The 24,042-nt window shown below is 42.8% G+C and overlaps 1 protein-coding gene across 6 annotated transcripts in view; it reads right to left on the bottom strand.

Moving 5' to 3' along the window:
- Window positions 1–24,042, bottom strand: part of ehbp1 (EH domain binding protein 1) — a 163,230-nt gene that overhangs the window by 6,019 nt on the left and 133,169 nt on the right. For all 6 annotated transcript variants that reach the window (XM_085477106.1, XM_085477108.1, XM_085477110.1 and 3 more), the window contains 2 exons: window positions 6,511–6,610; window positions 5,535–5,608 (listed from right to left, as the gene is read on the bottom strand). In XM_085477106.1, the coding sequence (XP_085333232.1) occupies window positions 5,535–5,608; window positions 6,511–6,610 (174 nt within the window). The remainder of the gene's footprint in view (window positions 1–5,534; window positions 5,609–6,510; window positions 6,611–24,042) is intronic.

Genomic DNA, 24,042 nt, shown 5'->3' with positions numbered 1-24,042 from the left:
AGTTAATAATACAACAGCTTCCTGCCATTTTTTGTGTTTCTTTTTATCGCTGTGTGACTGATTTTAATTGAAAGCCTGCGTGCGCTAGTACCGCTTGCCACGAGTTCCCAGAATCCTTTGCGGTTCTACCCGTGAATGACGTCACATTTTCAATCTCTATATAATATGCATGTTAAATTTTATATTTGGGGTAAAATATCAAGTCTTTTCAAGTAAACCGGTTCAAGTCCAATTCAAGTCCCAAGTCATTGGTGTAAAAGTCCAAGTCAAGTCACAAGTCTTAGAACATTTTTTCAAGTCAAGTCTAAAGTCATAAAATTAATGACTCGAGTCTGACTCGAGTCCAAGTCATGTGACTCGAGTCCACACCTCTGGAAGGTTCCGCATCTTCCGGGCAAGGACAGAGAGACTCAAGAGGAGCTTCTATCCCCAAGCCATCCGTGCCCTAAACACACACACCCGCCCTCTCACATCATCTATAATTGACTGAGACAGGACTCTCTTCCAGACACTCTAAACCAAGGCACAATGTACATTTCAATTCCTTTAATTTTAAATATGTTTATATTGTCTATCCTGTAAAATAGTCAGATGTCTATTCATATTAATGTACAGAATTCACCTGCTTGCTGCTACTACTGCACATTCACCCAGTGCATATACTATATGTCTGTATATATATATATATATATATATATATATATATATATATATATATATATATGTGTATGTTCTTCCTCTACACCCCCCCAATTTTTGCACATGTCGAGGAGCGTGTCAGGCTACATTTCACTGTGTGTTATACTTGTATAACTATGCATGTGACAAATAAAGAACCTTGAACCTTGAACTTGAATGGGGGAGGGCCTTTCTTGTTAGCTTCTGAAGCCATTTTCCACACATGCACTCCACCCCTGAACCTTTCCAGACTTTACCCAGGTTCCCAAAGTTTGTGTGATGCTTTTTTGTTCAGACGTGTGGACAAAGTAGCTAATATTGTCCTTAATTCCATGAGTGTATGTCAGGTGTGCTCTACCACCTAAAACACGCTGAATATTTCTAGTAGTGCAAACCTTTGTGAAGCGGTGTTTCCTGCCTCATGCAACATGCAAGGAGGTAAATTTATCTACAAGAGGACAAACCTGCCCTTAACACATTTAAACACAACTTGAACCTTTATAACTTGATGGCTCATAAACTATTTAACATGCTGACGGCAGCTACCAATTTACAGGATTTACTGCCTTTAGCCTCTGGGTGAGTATCAGGTGAGAAAGTTTGGCTTAGCTTCATTGTGTCTGTTTGCCATAAAAACATTCAGAATTGTAGTTTTCTGGTCTACGTGTCCAGCAGAAGACTGAGAACATCACGGTAGATACAACAATCAAGTGGTTTTCCACCTGTGTGAAGCAGGCTGAACCACAGGAAAGATTTTACATCTCTTAAAAAGCTGTAATTTCTTTCCAGGCATGAATGTGAACATTTTCAGCATCTGTTCAGCCTCATGTGACGATTAGCAGCATGTAATACCACGTTAGCTTCACTACAGGTGGCACCTGTCCTCGACATAAACACCAAGTTAAAACAGCTGGAGACGATGCGAATATTAAACTTCAAGCGTGGACGCACTTCAACCTACACAAACACCCGAGCTGTGAATAGATAATTAAACACACTGGTCTTCTGAATTCGCCAAAACTCGAGCCCGGCGACGCGTGGAACGAAGCCTGTTGCTATCGGCCTCTTCAGTCAGTGTGCAAGCCTGAAAGAGTTGGCGACATCATCAAAAGTTGCCCATGTGATCGGATTCTAAAGTGCACCTAATCAATCAGGGTCTGTAGTGCGCTGTCCCGATGTGTTACAAAGCCCAAATAGATTTACAAATGGGCTGTGGGTGTGTGTGTGTGTGTGTGTCGGGGGTGTGGAGAGGGATAAGCTCCTGCATAGGATTACATATTGATTTTAAACATATAAAAAAGCTTATCATATCAAACCATAACAAGGGGAGAGAAGAAGAAAAAAAAACAACTCTGGGACCCAGCTATGCATAAATCCCTTTTAGATGGCGAGAGGGCGTCCACTTTAAAAACACACACACACACACACACGGGCCCTCGAAGGAAGCCAAGACGCCGCTCCGTGTGTGCGTACATAGGTGTGAATCGGTAAGCAGATAAAGAGGGCATAGTGGATCAATTTTTGTGGCAGGGAGATGAGAGCATGGCATACAGATGGCATTTCCCCGCCTGGCATCACACCAAGACGATACAAGGAGGTGGTTATCACTGAGCATGCTCATAAACGACATCAACAGGGGCCTGGAAGCCTCGGCCCTGATCCTGACCGTTTTATTCTGCACATTTAATCAAACCTTGAACACCGTTTTAATGTCAAGCTGCTTTAAACTTCAGTTACGGAGCATTTTTATCTTACACCGACTGATGTTTGGATGCTTTAATGATGCAAAGGCCCACCTCAAGTCAAGACCTCTGTGCTGTTAACCTTCACGTGTCAGACTGGGGTCATTTATAGGTGTTGTTGGGATATTTTTAATCATGAAAATCGTTCCTTACAACTTTTCATATTTTACTACAGGGATTGGCCCAGTGCTGTGGCAGGGAAATGCAACTACGTGGATTTATTTATTACCTATAGGAGTGTTTTGTTAAGAATACTGGCTTTGGTTTGATTATAATTTTCCACTTGTGATCGCTGCGTTGTGATTTTACGCAGTGAATCATGGTTAACAGACCTAGAGTAGATTTACTGCTGCAGAAACCTCGAGGCAGACACTTGATGTCCAAAGATGAGTCAGCATCAGTTACCAAATTATGTTTGAGTGCTTTTGTAAAAATGTATTCTGAATATTCCTCATGTACAGATGACACATTCAATTTAAACAAAAACAACAGACGTACAGTGACGACCTTGTTAATTCACTCTAACATCTTAAATTTTACATGTATTGCGATTATTGTGCTGATCTATTGTTTTTTAAAGGTTTGTGATGCACTAATGTGTAAAATACTGCACTGCTGTGTGCTGATATGAAATCATCTAAATATACAGTTCTTTCTTTATTCAGTTAGACAAAGCATTGCTTAGGGTCGCACTAGACCATTAGTTGTTCTGTATTTATCAGTTAATATATGCTGAGATCCAAAGTGCAGGAAAAATACCTGGCACTGTAGTGAATCCTGCAGCTGTAGCCCTGCAAACTAGCCCCTCCCTTCCTCCCCTCTCTCTCTCCCCCTTTGTGTGACTTTAATGTTTCTACATTGTGCCTTTTCACTACATCAGGAATCACTGCTCCGTTAAGATCTTCTAACTCAAACAAACAAAAATCTGAGAAGAATTTGACCTTTTGCAGAATATCGGCTTCAAAGTTGATTTCAGATGAATCGTCTTCTCCCCCTCAAAGCTTCCCCTCTTTCTTTTCTTCCTCCCCTCCTCCTTGTCCTCTTGTACCCGACTGTCCCAGTAAGCTTACGTCAGCCTCACAAACGTGGAATAAAACATCACGAGTCAAACCTTTGCCTCAGAACAGAGGAGGCCGAGCGGCTTAACTTATAATCTCCTGCCTTTAACTTTCATCAAACCCTTAAATGTCTACATCACTGCAGAGACTACTCACAGGATTTTCCTTTCTCTATAACTGCTTACAAATGTTACCCACATCTGCCGCAGCTGGACGGTAAATCAGCAGATATTTAACATCTTTTCACACAAAAAGACGAAGACAGAAACTTGAGGTCTTCACACTGACCTGACAATGTGTGTGTGATTCAGCATGTGTGTCAGCTGAGAGGGAGAGGTGCGCTTGATTCAGTGCAGGTATATATTTTTCTCAGCAGGGCGTGTGTGTGTGAGGGCAGGTGTGTTTCTTCTCTCACTCTGAGTCATCTCTCTCTCTCTGTGTCATCGACTGGCCAACCAAATCAGCAATTATTCGCACGCCCAACCATCGCTCAATGGACCTGCCCAAGCACCAAATAAGAGCTGGGGAGACGCGCGCACACACACACACACACACACACACACACACACACACACACACACACACACACACACAAAACCAAAGGTGGAAACACACCTGTGAGATGTAAACTCACAGACGCAGGCAAATGGAGACCAACAGACACACACACACCTTTCTTCCCAGCAGCTGACAACTATCTGTGGCTGCGAGAGAAAGGCAGAGCCTCTGAATGTTAAGTGCCTCCCTGAGGGAGGAAAATAAGGCCGCTGATAAGTTAGTCAGCTGCAAATCCAACAAGTCCACATGAAGGCAGAGAGGACGGCGGTGACACGGCACACACCACCTCTCCACCTCGAGTCACACACTATCTCTGCTCTCACATCCACATGCGCGCAAGCCATATGAATCCACAACACACACACGAGACAAAGACAAAAACACAGCTCAAAACAATGCACACACACGCGTGCTTAAAGCAGGCTCGCTGATACAAACACACACTCTGTTATGTGAAGCAGAAAAAGCGAAATCCTCCCATTCGACTCCAGCAGGAGCTCGATAAATAAAAATAAATAAAGCGGCCGGAGAGAGGGAGGAAATCAAGCTGAACGCAGGCAGCGTGGTGCCGGCTGCAGCGCCGCTTTGGATACGCGTGTCTGCCCCCCCCCCCCCACCATCTCCTCTTTTGCTAATTAGAATTGATTTATTATGGACCAGGTAGCTTATCAGGTGCCCGGTGAAATTACAATGGGTGTCCGAAGGCCGCGAGGAGAAAGGGGGTGGTTTGTGAGAAGGGGGTGGTGCTGGTCAATGTCGAATGGCAAAATCAATTAGCATTGATTGGCGAAAGGTTCATTTTGCCAAAGAGGACGCAGTCGAAGGGGATTAAACTTCCATGGCCCTCTGACAACTTTGATACGACACAATGGATGCTTTTCTGGCTGCGGTGTAGTTAACAAGCTTTCAACAATATAACTGCATTTCTTTCTTTTCTTTTTTTAACATTGCAAACACTGAATGCAGCTGTGGTCAGATTCCACATCAGGCATCGGCTAGTCGGGTCTGGCTGAGAAACAGATAGCATTGATCAAGTATCTGGGAGTGAAATCCCTCGCAAGCTCGCATCTTAATCCTCATCAAGCCGAAGCAGAATTCAAATCACCCTGCTTCAGGCTCCCGATGAAGGCTGGCCCCCGCTAACGGGCGGACGCCACGTAGAAAGGACTCAGAAGAAGAGACACCAACCACTTTACTCGAACTCAAGCGACCTCGACAGTCGATTTTACCCTCCTCACTCCGAAATGGAAAATGAACTTCAACTATTGCTGCCGGTCTCCTGCAGGACTCATTTGGGAAGTAATTAAACTATGCAGATGTTCTGGTAAATTTCAGGAAGATTTAGGAAAGAGAGAGTAAAGTGAGCTCCTGGTTGTTTTACTTTACTTGTTACATAATCTCCTCAGCTGTGAAAACTGCTGTTTAAAATGCATCTAAAGTTACAAAATTAAGAGTTTAATGTACGCGTGTGCAGCCTCCCTCTGCGTGTGTGTCTTACCCTCGATGGCCAGCATGGCTCTCAGCTCTCTGTTCAGCAGTTCGAAACGCCTCTCCAGATCGTGCTCTTTCTCCCTGTGGCAAGTTAGAAAGAGGGGAGACGGGAAACACACACACACAAAGTTCATCAATATGTTAATGACTAAATCATTAAGTACTTAAAGAAACCTGCAATAAACATCGATTCGGCCACTCGCCCGAACCTTCTCTGGCTTCGCATTAATCTACTGCACATAACTGATACTCATAGTGCACAGCCCTGGGTGAAGGTGTGTGTCTGTGTGTGTATGTGTAAGGATAGAAAAAGGGAAATAAGGAGCGGAGTTTGGGGGGTGGGGGTGAAAATGCATTAAAAACAGAAGATGAGGGAGTAGATGTGTATATGCAAGCGTGGCCCTGTGTGGATCTATCTGCCACCCGCAGCACAAATTGAATTCTTTCCTCTTTCAGCCATATTAAAAAATGAGCTAATTCGGCCCCTAATAGAATTTGTCCTTCACAGGCGCCGTTTTCTCTTTGCCTCCACAAAGAGAGAACAGAAAGGGCTAATAATCAGCCCTTCTGTCAATTGGCCACTTTAAAAGCCTCTCCTTTCCCACGATATAATGTGATTATGAATACTTCAGGCTCTCCTCCACTTGCACACTTTGAAATCCCTACAGCCGCAAATGAAGAAAAAAAGGCAGCGCGTGTCTCCACCTGTCGCAGCTGACCACATACAAAGAGACTGCAGATAGAGTAGCGATCGCCACATTTCTATTGATTTTAAAACCCTTTCTGCATGTAAATCAATGAGTGGATAGACAGAGATGGGGTGAATGGAGTGGAGAGGACACTCCTGCCCCGTGCAGCTTAGACGAGCTTGATCTAAAGCTCGAGGAGCAGGTTTAAAACGCTTCTCAGCTGCTTTAATTTGACATGTGAGAAATTAAAATGGAAGCAAAGACGAGGCGACAGAGAGGAAGAACAGTACGCACAGCAGAGAGAGCTGGTTCTGTCTCCTGATGAGGGCGTTCTTCTTGTTGACCAGCATGAACCACTCCTGCATCATGGCCTCCTCCTCCTCCTTGTTGTTGCCTAGAAAGAGCACAGAAACACACCAATAAATAAACCAGCAGATACACACGTTACAGGAAATGTTTCAAGAATAACACGTTGCTCTTTTGCTTTTTTTTTGTTTTGTTTTTTTACAGTGGATTGAACCTGACATAAAAATTACAGCACGCCGTGTACACCAGCATATGCACATGAAAAGCGATGAGGCAGATAAACGACGGAGCTGCTGCCCCCGCAGAGTCAGTGTGTCCACCAGATATTCATGTGTGGGTGTAAATACTCTCCTCGCTTATGTTCCCTGTGTAAACATTCACCTACTTCACACCATGCCTTCACAACGTCAATACGGCTTCAACCGGGGCGGGATTAACTCTGCGATTACCGTCGAGCGCCTTTACAGAGTGAAGCCTCTCACTGTAGGGCAATACATATCCCATCACTCAGCAGGCCTTCAAAAAAAAAAAAAAAAAAGTCTCTGGGACTCTCTACTGCTTAGTGTAATACCTGCTCAACACACACAGAGAGCTAGTGAGGCTCAGATGCATGGCTAATGTAAGCTTTGCCCACGCCTGGGGCTAAAGCTCTATGCTGTAACTTACTTACAAGGTACAATGGGATGCGCACAACTGATACAGACAAAGCACGTCGAATCGAAAGCTTCAAATGTTAGCCAGGTAACAGTGACAGCCTCCATCGTGTTTGACCTGGAATAAAGACCAGCTGCCTGGGTGTGGAGTTTGACTCCCACTGTGCATCTGCTGGCCTCCGTGTACTAAAACCACATAATCGTAAGGTTTTAAACATACTGGAACCTGTGATGACGCTCAAACCAGAAACTGACAAATGATAACTAAATGCTCATTGAAGCTCTCAGGTGTTAAATGCTTACAGAGGAAGGGTTGATCAACAGGATTTTCAGGTACGGCCCAAAAACATGCACGAAAAGTTATTTAATATTTCTGGAATGAATTAAATTTGGAAACAGGATAATAGTCTGAACATTAGCAGGATGGTTACTGTAAATTTGGAACCTATTTATAAAACTTTCTAGATACTGTTTAGTGCATCTTCAGGTAACTAAGTGGGGCTATTTTGGACCAGGTGTGGCAAAGATAATGAGCAGGTGTATTTATGCTGTAAATTCATGTAGGTCTGTTTAATCCCAGGCTTTTGCTCCAATTTTCATCCTGTAATGATTACACTGTAAGGTTTTACACCAAACCAAAGTGAAAAGACACCTCAGGCGTGTCTCTCAGGATCCAGAGGCTTTGATTAAACTGCAGTATTTGACACCCTGGGAATCAGGATGGCCTCACTGAGCAGGAACAAAAATAACAACAGTCTCAGCAGTGATGATTAATAAACACATAATAAAGATGCAAAATGCTACCAGTAAAATAATTATTTACTATAATTCTACAAATTCACAATTTATTTGTGAGTAAAAAAGACTATTACTTTAAAGGTAAATCTTTAAATGTTATGACTACTTTTTAAGGAATGGATAATCAATAAAATTAAAACTAGATTTCCATAAAATAATACTACTAAGCATCTCTTTCTGCTTGGTTTGTTTTAATAATCTCTCACGTGTTATAAATTAAAATGCTATTTATTCTTTATCGAATCTCGAGGTCAGCTGAACAGTGTCAGCGGCGATAATCCATAAGGTCCCGTTTAACTCTGCAGCGGCGATATGAATCCTTCCATTCACTGTGGTAAATGCAGCAACGGTTTTAAGAAGATTTCCAACATTTATTGTCTGAGTATTGTAGCTGTAACCACTATATCATTTATTTGATGAGAAGCTGTAAATAAATAACTTTGCTTCTTAGGAGACAAGAAAATAAGAAAGAAAGAAATTTTTCCATCAAACACACACACACACACACACACACACACACACCAGTGTTCATTGCAGCAGTGGGAGCATCGGGCCACTGCGTCACTGATAACAAAAGGCAAACGCATGGATGTGTGTGGACACCGGTGAATGTGTGGACATTTGTGATACTCTGAGCCAGCAGATGTATGTAATTTCATTTAGGAGGAGGGAGCGGGAAGGGAAAATGAAAGAAAGCAAGCAAAAAACCCCCCCCAAAAAAACCAAGCGAATGAAAGAAAGCTTCAGGATTTAGCGGAATCACGGGCTCGTGGATCACTGTAGTCAACTTTGAAATGGACGACACTCGGAGGGGGGATAAAGCCGGCGCTGACAGGTCATTGTGCTGCCTCGAAGTCAAATAAAACAAGCAAATAATAATGGCAAATATTAAGCTCCTGTGACATTGTGGCGAGGCGGGCTGGAAGACGAGAGGGGATTATAAAGCTATATCCCCCACCGCTAGCCAGCCAGCTGCTACCAGCCAACCAACAGCCACATTTTATGAAAGGAGGGAGGGGAGGCGAGGGGAGAGGAAGGCAGGGAGGTCAGAGGAAAAGGTGGTAGAAGAGGGAGGAGAAAAGGGTAGAAGGAAGGAGAAAAGGGAGAGATGAGGAGGAGGGGGGGGGGGATATTGAATGTGAAAGCAAAATGGGATGACTGGAACGAGGGAGGGAGTGGAGGAGGAAATAAAGGCGAGCAGGTGAGTCAGGGGATGGAGGGATGGAGGCAGGAGACTCGACAGCTGCTCAGCATCCACCTCCGACCTCTAGATCCTACCTGACTCTTAAAGAGACAGACTGGGCGCAGATTTATTGTTATAGGTGGGCGCTAAACCCCTTTTTAATCAATTAAGCATGGGGAAATTATGTTTTACTATACCTTTAATTATAGTTTTTGAGCTGTTGGGGGAAGAGCCTTTAAAAAATAAAAAGTTATATAACTACATTGTAATTTTACAGGCCAATTGCATTTAATGAATTATTGAAAAGTATTCAGATTATTTAAATAGTTTTCTACTAGCTTGACTACTCGATACGACTGAATTAACAAGACAACTGTACGCGATACCGTCATCTTAAACGTAAAAGTGATGGTCGTTTCAGTTTCATGATAATTAAGGGTCTAGTGCTGGGTTGGGGGTTTGATTCCCACTGGTGAAGCACATTCTAAAAACATCTTTGCTCCATAGAAAGCCATATGCTTATAGTGACAACAGACTGCTGAATGTGGTGGTGTATGAAAACAAATGGTGTAAATATCCTTGGCAGTCACCACTGACACTGTGTCTGCGAATCCAGCCTTGGCTCTGAGACACTGTGGATGCATGCTGGCTCTCAGGGGGCCATCTTGGATCAAAGCATCTGGCAGTTTGGCAGGGTGCATTCTGGGTCTTGCTGCTCGCCTTACACGCCACTTCTTAGTGCTCAACACAGAGCAGGGCAGAGCAGAAACAGGCCAACTCCAGTGAGACTGAAGCAATGAATTTGGCGTTGGTACAGTGTGTGATGGGGACATCAAAGGGTTAGTGATGAAAATGCACAAGGTTTATCGCCATTAATATCATCCTTAGTGTTACCTCAGCTATCAATGCAGCTGTGCTAGTGAGAAACACACAAGATACAATCAACTCACACACACAGAGCTGAGATACAACTGATAGACATATCCCAACAACCCCTCTATCTGATTGCCTGTCTTCCTCTTCTCTTGTTCCACTCCCGGCTTCTCGCAGAAACGCAACCAGGATACAATGACACCAACTGCCGTGTGTGGAGGGAGGCTGCTATCCTCGAGGCATGAAGACAAGGCTGGTTAGCATAGGTCACTGTGTGTTTGGGTGAGAGAGAAATGCAGAAAGAAATGGGAAAAAAAAAGGCGGGTACAAAGGCAGCCTCTATAGCCAAATAAGATTAAGATAGCAATCTTGGCCAATGTTCCATTCAGTGTTGATAGGAATAATGAAACTCACCCCGAGGTGGTCAAACTGCTGCTGCTGTTGGCCTGAGCTGCTTTGAATTAAGAGCGCCATGCTGCCATGTGCTAAATGTACAAAATTCATGCTTTAGCATTAGTCTTAGTGAGTACACGTTAATTGACTTTAACTGGCTTCACTGTATTTTTAATTGGTGACTAAAACATCAAACCAGAAGCTGCACTAAACCTGCAATTACTGATAACTTTAGCTTTAAATTATCGGTGTGTAGTTTAGCTTCTTTTAGCTGCTCTCTTATTTGCAAGCGGTCGCAGCAGAGGACGGATCTACTTGGATGCTTCGGGGATTTGCGTCTCCCTCTCAAACCAGTGATCGATGTTAACCCTAGGACTACAGAGCGACAAAAAGACCAAAACAGATTAGTCACAATGAAAATGCTGAAAATAGGAATGTATGCAGATGTATGGGGCTGCTCTTTATTTTCCTGAGATTGCAACGATGTCAGTTGTTTAGTTTAGCCACCGCTGTGGAGAAAGCAGAAGTCACAACATAAAAGAATCTTTGCAACAAATTACAAATTTAATTATGAAGTTAATCTGTAAGAAAAGAGGGCTGCTAATGTTAACTGCTCTCAGCAACTAATACTTAAAATAATTTTTTCTCTTTGATTATTGTGAAAGAGAAAAATGTATTTTCTGTTTCATTATTGTGATCAATGGCTTCAAACAGCAACATGTGCAGTATTTGCACATGAGATGTTCATTCTAATTCATATAAATTGCAGTAAGTGGATGAGCAGGGTGTCCTGCATTTGTTCTTCCCTGGAGAAACTTCTGTGCCTTGAAGGAAGCAGCTTGGATAACCGAGGAAAATGAATGCGACAGAAAGAGAAACACATTAAAAGCTGTGATCACAGCATGTTCATCTCAGTCCTTATCCCACCATTTTGTCATTTAATCCAATAGCTGCTAATCCAATTTGTCTATCGGACATATAAAAAGGCAGGGAGGAGGAGGAGAAAGAAGAGGAGGGGAAGGGAGGAGATGGAGCTGAACTTCTCTTCTGTGTTCAAGTCACTTTCTCAATTGCGGTTTATTTAGGGCAGAGCTGCACTTGTGCATCTCCCCCCATCGTTCTCTCCATCCGAGCGTCAAGCCCGTCTGATATCAGCGGGGATCGGGGGAAGAAGAAAGCCAAAGACACATGAAAGAAAATGAGAGAAGGAGGAATAAAAAGAACAGGATGAACATTGTTTCCTGTGATTAGGTAAGAGCTCGTTAAAAGGCTGTCATGGCAGTGATGTGAATATGCATGACAGGGGCCGGCCTAATCAGAGAGGTTTGTGCCGAGGACCGGAGGGAGGGGGGGAATTGTGTGTAAGTAGCCTACTGAAGACTTGATTTAATTAATGTGAGGAGAGGAGTGTCTTGTTAGGAAAGGAGACAGGGAAGGACAGAGTGAAGCTTGTAAGCAGGAGAGTTTAGGGAGCTCTCAAATTCAGGTTTACCCATAAAAAGCGTCACATCTGAAGCTTACGCTTCTCTCCATTTCTGAAAATTAGAGTAACACTGAAGTCAAAGATGTACTCAAAGCTATGCACGCCAAATGTTACAACACTGGTGAGATGTGTAAGAATCAAACTGCCTAGCCACTGCATGTGATTCCTCCTGCTCTCTCCTATTCTATTCTCCTCTCCTCTGGAGTGGTGCTGAGGGCTATTTTTCCAAGGGAGTCTTGTACGAGGCCTCTTTTAGGTGTCCTCAATGGCACAATGGGTCCTAGCTCATAGAGCAGATTCCTGCTTTATTGAACCTGTGTATAAGGTCTGGTGAATGGAACACATTAACCGATTCACACTCACCTCTTTCCTTTTGCTCCCCCCGGATAGAGAAAAGTAAAAATTCAGAAAAAAAAAAGAAAGAGGAGGGAAAAAAACCCTCCTCTCACACTGAGGTACAATGCGTGCCTTTTCCACTGGTGTCATTTGTCAACCACTGCTTGCTTTACAACTTACAAAAGAGGTGAAGGTAGGGGAGAGGGAGAGGAGAAGCAGGAGTAGGGTGCTGCAGAGTTTTGGAGGCACTGAGATTAATTAAATCTGATGCATAATCATAAGCAGGGCTGCAGAATTATTTGTTTCTGATTTCACGCAATATGCTGACAGGGGAAGCCCATCTTTCAAAATGCTGATGTTGGAAGAACAACAGCAGGCCTGCTGAATGACGATGAATATTTTCATCATACGATTGTTTTGTTAGCATAATCAGTAATAAAAGGAGATCAGGAGGGGATGAGTGTTACGAAATTATGCTGGATAAAATAATTATTGCCTATTTAACACCTGTTTGGATGTGACTGGTGAAACTGACTTGGTGTTGCGAACTGTAAACCGAGCAGGAGGAAAAATCCAATAAAAACACAGCTGTACCTCTTTGTTGTAGATTTCTGGTTTGCTTTGATGGTGATGATAGTGAACATCAGGTCCCATTAAAGAAGTGCAAAAAAGAGCCAGCTTTTAAAAAAACAAAATATTGAATCAATTTCAGTTAAATCATGATTACTAAAGATTTATTTGGTAGAATTTTACCCAGAATTGTGTACTCGAGAGTTCACTCTGGGGAAAAAAAAAAGAGGCATGACATAAAGTATTTTGAGGCCCTGTATCTTTGACAGTTTTCATATGATGGCGAAGTTTTTCATGATGTCAACAGATTTGAAAGAAAAAAAAAGCTGATTTTTGAGGGGGTCAGGTAGGAGGCACTCACTGATAATTTTAAGAGTAAAAGAGGCCTGTGGCATCTCTCTCTCACACACACACACACACACACACACACACACCCCCCCCCCCCCCCCTGGGATTTATTCGGCAACGTTTCCTGAGTCCAAATGCTGCAAAATTCTTTTAGAAAGTTTCATAAGTGGAAACATGCTTCTTATTTTCATTCATATATATTTCATTCATTTTCATATAACACATGCTGTTTTAGGTTAATTTTTAATGTGGAGTCCTGATGATGAGCCTAGTTTGCGGGAGGAGAAGAGTCAGACTGTCAAAGCCTAACATGTTATCCTGCTAACATGTTTCTTCCTTTCCATCCGCCACTCTTCACCTCTTTAATCTTTTCTGTGGACTCTTCTAAATATACAGAAACGTATGTGCGCATGCACACACACACACAAACGCAAAACACACACCACTGGGTAAACACATTTGACCTCAGAGCCAACAGTAGAGCAACCTCCAAACACCTCTACCTCAGAAGCTAAGGACAGATGGGAGCTTTGGCAAACAGAGTTCACATAATAGACTGAGGGAGGAGATGAAATGCTCATATTAGGAGGTTTCATTTTCACACACTGAACAGCAGCTGAAGAGTATATTTGGACAAGAGAAGTAATTTCTCCTCTTTCAACTTTCTTTAGCGTCTCATTTTAAATATTTAAATCAAACATATTTTATTTGATCACATAAAGGGGCTGAAAGGTGCTCAGATCAGAACAAAATAAGTGCCATTCCCAGAGTCTTTTTCTAGGAGAACCAGCCATGCCGTGACAATCACAAATATGCACTCTGCCTCGACTCACCCCCGAAGCATCTCCTCCTCTCTCCTCCCTCCCCCATCTCCATCAAATTGTGTTTCTGCTACAAATCAATAAACATTATCAGAGAGTGGCAGACTATGGGCTGGTGGAGGCAGCTTCTGTCTGTTAAAGCCCAGACCGCCCGGTCTCTATCACAGCCTGGGTGAGAAGGCCAGGAGGAAACAGAAAGATGCACACAAGAGAGAGAAAGGCGGGCAATGCGAGTCCACGAACGCACACACAAGTTATAGGGATTTACAGTAAACATAAGATGGAAGCAGAGTGCATACAAACTGAGCCACAATCAAACACAGATATGCTCAAACAGAGCATTTGGAGCATGTGCAGTACTGCAGAGTGAATTTTCACATCCATACAAATGGAGAAAACAACCACAGCGAGCTGACTGGAAGAGAAAGGAACAGCAGTGAAGCACTGAGGTGTTTAACAATAATCCTAACAGTGCAGCACAGGCTGTTTTGACCATGCCATTCAATGTCAATAAGAAATTAAAGGGGGGAAAGGAAAAAAAAAACACACAGAGTCAGCCTAAAGTCAACAGCGGCTTTAAACACTCCCTAACCCATTAGGCTGCTGTATCACCCACTCTATGCTTGTCAGCTCACTTTAGCTTTAGCGTCAGAAATCCCCACACTCTCCAACGCGCTACACGAACCATTTAACTGAGCCCTAAATAAGATGATTTTCAACTCGTCCCCACTTAGCTTGGGGCTGGAAAAAGAAAATCAGGGGGCCTGCCATACGCCATTTCTCAATTACCTTTCTCATTATTGTCAACCGTGTTCATTACTACTATTATCACCCTTCCTTTTCTGTTGCACCCCCCTGCCCCACTTTAGGCTAGCTCGGGCCGTTGTGGCTGTCGCGTTGGATGAAGAGAGGGGAGAGGCGCGGCAGAATCGAGAGCTTTTTTCAGGGCCGGAGCACTTCAGGTAATTAATATAGCAAGAGGGGGCAGATGAGAGGAGATGGAGAATATGTGAGTGTATGTACGCCTGTGTGTGTGTTTTTGCTGAAATGTCTGATTGGGGAGCTCACCTGCCGATACCCCCTAAAAGGTATTTCATTAGCGGGCCTTTTACCATACAAGCAGAGCAACAAAGCCTCAGTTACGCCTGTCTCCACTCCAACTCGACAGGGCCCTCCAGGACGTCTGTAGCTGTGTGTGGGAAGAGTAAAGAAGAGTGGAGGAGCAGAGAGGAGAGGCTATCCCTGTTCATAATCTCATGACAAAAGGCAAAAAGGCATCATCCTATTACCAGTGTGATCTTCACCAGCTCCTGCTAGCCACTTTCCACAGGGGGCTCTCTTTTATTATTAAGGTGAGTAGGTGATAGGGAGCAGGAAAGGCGCGCGGCGCCTCCCTATTAGCCCTGGGACAAGAGTCGGTATGAGGGGGAGAGAAGAGCGGAGAGACCCCATGCTAGGGTCCTGTTTGGAGTCTTTTTCTCTTTCTCAGAATGAGAGCCTTTGCTTGGACCTTCGGGAGGCGGCTTCTATTAGGCTTCAGTGCTACAACACAAAGTGTGAGAGATTCTTCAATCAAGCAGCTCAATGCCAGAAGTGATGATCACTGGGAAAACATCTTGAGCTCCATCTGTTAAAACTCATTTGTATCTGGTTCACGTTACTCCTTAGCTCCACCGTTACATGGCAGCAATGAGGTATTGGGGTACAGATTTAAATGAGGTACATTTATTCAAGCTGAGCCTTGGTGGTCAACTCCTGATGGCTGATATCCACCAAGTCCTACGTGATTTGACCAGTGCTTCTTAAAGCATAAAAACACTTGTACTGTGGTTTCGGTTTAAACGTCACAGAGGTGTATTTTTGAGTATCCACAGCACAGTGAGAGAGGAAAGAGGTTGGGGGAGAGAAACACAGATTAGTCTGTTTTTTTTTTCCTGAGTGTTTTGTCTTCATCTTAGTGGGGGGTGCTTTCCTCTAGCCTCAGGTTACACAAGGGAATTGTGGGAAATAAAACTAGGCTGAGCTAGGTTTGGAATAACAGCAGTGCTTGACCCACCATTAAAACATACAGAAAAGGTATAAGTGTATTAGTGTAAGCTTGTGCTTAAACTAAAGATGTTTTTGAGTACTGCAGGTAGTACTGAAGGTCTCTTTTAAGATAAATTTAAAGAATATGAGTGATGTTTAAGTAAATGGTTAATAGACTATATGTACATAGCATCTTTCTACACAATAAGGGCACTCAAAGAGCTTTCTTACTACAAGCCACATTCACTCAGTCACACACATTCACACGCACACTCTGATGGACACATCAGGGTTCTGCATCCTGCCTGACGATACTTCAAAGGAGTCAGGGATCGAAACACCAACCTTCTGATTCGTGAACGACCTGCTCTCATATTTGAACCACAGGCACGTCTATAATTCAGCAAAACATTCTATATTCCGTTTTCCAGTTCCACAATTTCAGTATATTTTAAGTTCAATTTATCAAAAAAAGGCTTCAATGATTATTTTTTCACTGCCTTTTGGTGTCACCGCTTGAAGAAAAAAGAAAATTAGAAATAACATTTGAAATAACAATTAGTAACAATTTCACTGAGTTAATAATTAGTGTCATTGTAAAGCTCTTTATAAAGGTGGTTTTTCTAAAATTATATTGCAATATATTTCATAAAGGTGACAGATTACATGGAGAAAAAAATGAGATTCAAGACTTATTTAATATTATTAATTGTAACAACGAACGGATCCACCACTGTAGCAAAGAAATTTGGGTACGTTCTAATGACTACAACGCAGAGAATCATGACTAACACTTGTAGAGTAGAAATATTTATTGCTGCAGAAACCTTGAGACAAAGACTCTGTGATGATGAAACAGATCAACTGATGGAGATGAGGTGGGTCAACTCCTTGTGTGATTAAAAAACACGATTAATCACACGAGGACACTTTGTAGCATCTGTGATAGATAAAGGAAACTTTAAAGGTAAACTCAGAGAGAGCCTTTAAGAAAACCTCAGGATCATAAACAAACTAATTTTAGTGGCTTTGTCGCCTGAAGGTTACAAGGCTATGTGAACTCAGCGGTTAACCGGTAATTGTTTTGACTGCAACTGACTATTGAGCCTAAGAGTGCGTGAATAAGAGCAAGAGGAGCAAAGTGACATCACAGAGATGTGTTAAGTAATGTTACATTTCTGAACTCAAAATGAAAGCATTTCTTTTTGAATGTTTAAAATAAGTATTTCATCATTAAATCAAAACATAAATCATATATTGCTTCAAAGTTATAGTTTCCAGCTACAGTATTTGCTTGTGCTCCTGATGCTTGATGGTGAGATGATGCAAATGGCAACAAGTCACTGCTCAGTCTGGCTCCGCTGCTGAACAACTGCAGTCACTTCAGTCAGTCAACTGCAGTCACCGTTCCAGCAGGAGGACACTTTAATGAGCACTTTACATCACTGTGCATTTATACATGGAAGAATCTTACACATAGATGCTCGCGTGCACACGCTTTCCTGCCTGCATAAAGTCAAATATTTGGTAATTCCATCTGATAGACTGAAGTTTGAAGGCCCTTTAAAGGTATGTTAAACGTACAGATTCTCAAGAGATGCACACCATCCATCCTGACAATCCACACACACATATACGCACGCACACACACATCATCGTCGTCGTCCTCCTCCTTTCTCCTCTAGCCCAGTAAAAAGCCTGTGATGACCTGGGTGTGTAGCTTATTAACCTCTCCATCAGTTCTTATCAGCCAATGAATAGCCCAGTCATCTGCCTCTCCTGCTGAATCTTAGGGTGAAAATTTTCTCCTCACGTCAGGGCTATAATTCAATCCACACAAAAATCATTTAAGGAGCACACACATGTACACGCACGCACGCAAGCACGCACACATACAATGGGGACCACAGTGGAAACATTTTGTCAGCCTTGTCCTCGGTGGGTTTGCAGGACTGGCGTGGACCAGATGTTACAGAAATTCTCAAACAACAGAACGAGTGTACATGGCGTGTTTGTGTGTGTGTGCGCGCGCTGTGTATGCCTGCCTGCATGCATGCATGAGTGTGTTTGAGGGCGGGAATAAATTAATGGCTGATTTCTCCCCTTGCTTTGATGGCATTAAGAGCCCTCTTCTTCTCAATGTGCCGCGTTAAATGCTTTTCTCTCCTTCTCTTTTCCATCCGTCTCTCCCTCTTTTTCTTGACAAGCAGGGCCACCCAGCAGAAAGCAACTGATGCAAAACGCCAGAGTAATCTCCCCCTCCATCCACCACCACCACCACCCCTCCCCGCTATCTTTAGTCTTTGACACAGTAGCCATTATCTGTGGGATTTAGTTAAACCAAACCTTCATGTATTTGTTAGGCCCTTGGTTCGTTTTTTCTTCTGACTGCTCTGCTTGAGTGTGGTCAGGCTGCGAGGAATTGGAGGGGCGGGGGTTACATCATCAGTACAGCCTGACGGAGACTCGTGGAGGGGGTCTACAATGCCATCTAGCTGGATCCTACTCATGATGGTAAATATGTTAAGCTGAAATGTGCAACCTTGTTTGTTTTTGCTGCTGCAAGAAAACTAAACCCAGACATTAAAGGCTCAAACATGATTGATTTAAGCCAAACCTGAAAAATACTGTGCGTCACTTCTGTTTAGCATTATTAACCCAACACTGATTCCAGTCAAATATGGGATAAAAAAAAAAAAAAAAAAAAAAAAAAAAAAAGCGGTTTCTTGACTTTTTAATAAAATTGACATCCTTAAAAAAGGTGTGGAATGAACCTAAATTTCCCCTTAACCAACCTAAATATTCCAATCAAACTTATTAATAATCAAGTCAAAACCAATGCGATTGTGCTAATGTAGCTAAAAATTATATTACCTAAACAGGTGTTTGACCAGTAAACAGGTTATACTGTATTATTTAGAGATACGTGCATTCAACTGCATTGTCTTTTGTCCAGTTTTAATCTCATAGCAACCATCTGCTACAACACAGACAATCACAATTAACATAAATGTCAGTCTCATTTCCACTCCCATCTCACATTAAAACCAAGGCTTTCCTCTCTGCCACATGCAGCCACAGACCTAAAAAGCACTGTAAACGAATCATGTTGAAACTCGCAGGTAAGCCAGGGCTCGGCGGGGCTAAACTAAGGTTAAGCCATGTGGTTTAGCTTCCCGGGAATGTGTTTACACACACACTGAGGTGTGAACCATTTAGGGAGCTTAGAGGGGTGGAGAAACACGAGTTGATTTAGCGCTAGTGTAAACGCCGGTACCTGTTGACGGGTGTTAATTGGGACAGCTTAAGACAAACAGCATAAATCTGTAGGGATTCTCAGGCTGGCCGAGCAATCATCGAGCTGCAGGAGAGCGAGCAAAATAAGGCTGGATATCAAGTTACTTTTTTCAATTAGTTTCAAACTGTTAGGCCCTAAAAGCAGTCAACAGATGTCTGTAGTCATGATAACTTATTTTTTAACCTGATATGAATAAAAAGATGCAGAGATGTCAAAAGAAATTCCACCAGACCCAAAGTCATTTCTACTGGGTTTGTATCTAAAAGAACAGAAATGAACAAATATTAATGAACCACAGTGTTTTAAAGCAGAAAATCCTAACAGCACTGTGGAAAAAAACAAACCAGATGTCAAACATTCCACCTGAAACGAACGCATATATACTGAAAGAGAAAAGAAATATATTATAAAAGGATTGTGGACCTTTTTTGAATATTTGGATTTCAAAGAGATGATGAGTAATTAATTCATACTAGGTATGCAGTGTTTGCTTTGGTACACACGTTGAATGAACAAAAGTATTTTATTAATATTTATTTTCTATACTTGAACTTAAAATAATAAATATGAATAAATTAGGTGTCTTGATATGAATTGTCATGTATGAATATAAGAGGATAATTTTCTGTTCATTTTCGTTTTGTTTCTGATTTCTGATTAAATGCTGACATTTATTTTTAAAATATTAACAAAGATTATCATGAAAAAAAAGAAGCAAGCTTTGGATAATTTTTGTGTAGGCATAGGCAAAGAATAGTCGCTATTTTCAGCTTTAATTGTGACGCACAGCCTGGTGAAGCCACCTGTAGGTGGAGGATTTTTTGAATGAAGTAGTGAGAGTTTGTAAGATGTAGAGAGTGGTGATAACCCCCAGTGGAGGACCCCCCTCAACCTGCTGACAGACAGCTGCAGCCTTTTTAGCATAAGTGGCTCCGCCTGCTCCATTAGCAAAGAGAAGGAGGAGGGTGTGTGTGTGTGAGTGTGTGTGGGGATGGTGGGTGGGAGGGAGCTCAACCCCCCCTGGGGTAGATGTTAGAACAAATTTGAGGGGTGTCATATTACACGGCTTGTGACAAGAGGCCGAGGGGAGGTGAATGATGAATTTACTTAATGAATTAATCTGCGGACCAGTAATGGCTCCGCTAACAACATTAGTCATCCTTCTTACATCTCTGTGTTGCGATTCTTCCCTCATCTCTTCCTGTTACACAATCATTTTATCCACTCCTCCGACAGCCGTTTCCCCTCAGATATCAGCTTCTGTTTCCCATGGTTAGGTACATTTAACAAACTGAAAACTACCAATTAATAAAGTCTTTCGATTTCTTGATAAATACTCAAACTTTACATTGTTTTTAATGTGTTTATAAACACACCTTTCAATCTGGAATAGCCTTAAATTAACACAGACACCAACACCAGGCTGATGAAGCTTCTGATTCAATACACAGATGCAAAATTGCAGTGTTTAAATAGACATTTAAATGGAAATGTATTGGGAAAGACAGCTGTTGGTATTTGTAGCCTGGAGTGCTCATAACAATGGGGAAATGGGGAGGAGTGTGTATGGGGGGGGGGGGGGGGGGGGGGGGGGGTGATGACAAGCAGCTGTGTTAGCAAGTGAATGGTGTAATTACTGGCCAAACCTCTGTCATTAACCTGCATTGTGGAGTGCCACCACATCGGTTACCATAAGAAAGCCTTGATTAATTGACTGTAACGATGAAATTCAATTATGTTATTGGGCTGGAGTTTTTAAATGAAATAATAATCAATTATATAATGGAGGGAAAAAATAAACATCTTTAGCCAAAATGTGCATTGAAGGATTATCATTGAGAACAGGTGAAAGCCAGTAAGTAAAGTAAGAGATGGCTGAAAGACTGTGGATTAAACTCTGACAAGAGAAATCCCCCCCCACAAAAGAAGTCAACAACAACAACAAAACAAATCAGTAATTTATTACTCAAATTTAACAATTTAATTAAAAAAAATCATCTATTTTCACTTTATCTGGTTGTGTGGATCACTGTGCTGCTAAAAAGATTATTTTTCTGTCCTCTGTGTAGCTGTGGATGTTCGCATGTGTGTGTAATTTCGACACTCGCTTGTCTGTGACGACGTGTTTGGCAGCTTGCAGCGTGCTTTGGACCGGCTGCTGCATGGGGTCTCAGGCGAAGAGGCAGCTGATGAAAGCGTTGGCGGGATGCTCCAATAAAGAGCAGATTATCATAAGCGGCCATTGTCCACCTCCGAATTCTCTCCAACAACCGCCCCCCGCCCCGGCCTCCTCATCTTCACTTACTCACCCTGTGGCTGAAAATGTTAATCGGCGCCATCACTGGCAGGAAACACAGATGGGCTGCCCGGCCCAGTGAACACAACTTTACCTAGTTCTGAGTAACCGTTATAACGAAAGAAAATATAGCTAAATGACACAGGATGATTTCTGCTCCAGTTTGGAAACAAATTTAACTTGCACGTCTCTGTACTAAGAAGCCACCCCCCCTCGACTCCAATCCCCTCCTTCCTCCCACCCTCCCGGTGACTCCATCCACCCGGCTCGTTTTATCTGAAGATTCTCAGACAATGCCTAGAGGATCCCATTCCCTAATCTTCCTAAAAATCCCCCTTTCATCCCCACTGTTAAAGAATGTATGAAAGGCTGACACCGAGCTGGAGAAAAGCAGGAGGGGAGGGGAGAGAAAGGAGGAGAAGAAGAAGGAGCAGCGCACATCTGGGAGTGAGGGTGGTGTTACTGCGCTGGACTGTGAGGGTGGAGGGCGGGAGGAGGACAGGAGCTCCACGCTGGTCGCTTGTGCTCAGTCCTTGCAAGTTGAGTAATTAAATTGTTTTGCTGCTCAAACATTCAAATGGCCGAGGAGATTAAGGGCATGGGCGGGAAAGGGAGTCTGTGTGTGTGTGTGTGTGTGTGTGTGTGTGTGGGGGGGGGGGTTAATCTGTGTTCTGACCCAGTTGAACCTTAGAGTCACACACACACACACACACACACACACACACAACACAACAAGAAAAGAAAAGAAAAAAAAAGCTCAAATCCTTTGTTTTGTTCCCTCAAAGGCAAGAAAAAGGCAATGGGGTTTTAAAGGAGTGATCCCTAGATTTCTTTTCTTGCCCCATAGGGAAGAACGGTGCATTTGCTCCTGAAGTGAATTCAAGATGACCACAAACACATTCCACCGTGGTCTAATACAAAACCATTCGATTGAAAGCGAGTGCTCTTTTCGTAACCCTGACAACAACAACAACAACAACAAGAAAAAGACCACGGGCTTTGAAAAGAAGGGAGCGCATCTTCTCTTGGCTGTGTCTATCTCAGTTGCCACGAGCTTAGCTTACGAACAGAGTCTGTGATTATGGATAAACAATAGTGGCAATCGTTCTGTGTTCAACTATCTCAATCAGAATTCACACAGTGGACAAGCTTTCAGCATAGCCTGTGTTTATTTTGGGAGGCTCAGGAGGAGAGGTGAATGTGGAAAATGTCTATCTAAGAATGAAAAAAAAAAAGCAATCAGAGGAAAACGTGAAAAGCAGCACCTGAAAAACAAAGTGACCGCTGATTAAAGCCAACACTAAACCCTCTCCTCTCCCTCCATCTTTCAGTGTGTGAACTGTAGAGGGTATTATACTCTAAACACTTTTTCTTCTCTCAGTGCTGAAAGATTAGACTGGTTATCCCATTAAAGTTGGTAAAATGCCATTCTTGTGTCTTTAAGCTCTCGTATAGGAGGTCAAGATGAGTCTGCCTGCGCTTACAAGGCGGGCACGGATGTAATCTGCCCAAAGTTACAATAATTAATGTTAAGCTTCTTCAGCAATACGTTTGTGAAAGAACCGGTCCTGATAATATACTTAAAGCTGCACATGCTGTTTGTGTTGCCACGACAAGAAAAGGCAGAGCTTGACGTGCACGCGTACTTGCGAGAGTCCCTCTGCCACTCACGTAGCTCAGCTTAAATCTTTAGTCAAACTATAAGCTGATGCTGCCACAATGCTGGATTAGGTCGACAGGCATGGGAAAGAGAGTGAGAAGGCGGCTCACTTGATGCTAAAGAAATATAAACTACACATGCAGCTACAACAGCATCTGTGGGATGACAAGCAAAAGGACACGTCGCTTAAAAAGGAGAAATTAATCTGAAATGCAATCATTGGTAAATTCCAACTAAAGATTATTTCTTTAACAGGGTGGCATTCATACTTTTAAGAGGCTGAAATCTGATTTACAAGTAGATGAAAAAGCTTGTGAAACAATACAGATGGATGAATAAAACTTGGACAAACGGGATTCAGAGCCACAGGTTGACATTTAAGCAGCTGCAATCCTCCACACAATCACACGGCAAATCAAAGCGGCCAGCAGCCTTTTCCGATGTGACGGCATTGACAGTCCGTGCTGTCCCTTCCTCAGATACCGAGGGGGATACTGCATGTGTAAAGTACATTAAGCTCTTGCTGGAATCCTTCCTTGTGCCATTCTCCTCTCGTCGACTCTCAGACACAAAGGCAGATTAAAGGAGCGCACGCCATAAAAACCCTGTGTCAATCTTATCGGCTTGGAGTGCAATTTTTAAATGTATGTTAATCTGGGGGAGCTAAAACTCATTCTCTCCTCTCTCTGCTTGTTTATCTCTTATCAAATGCGCAGTAGGTGAGGGGCAGCTTTGCGGCGCAGCTAAGTGCCATTATTTGGATAATTGCATCCATTGTTG

This window comes from Copadichromis virginalis, linkage group LG13 (assembly GCF_057382275.1).
Source record: "Copadichromis virginalis isolate Kocher_CV1m ecotype Utaka linkage group LG13, C_Virginalis_male_GT1.1, whole genome shotgun sequence".
NCBI classification, from domain to species: Eukaryota; Metazoa; Chordata; class Actinopteri; order Cichliformes; family Cichlidae; genus Copadichromis; species Copadichromis virginalis.
The sequence above is the reverse complement of the archived record's forward strand: the minus strand, read 5'-3'. Positions and strand labels throughout refer to the sequence as shown.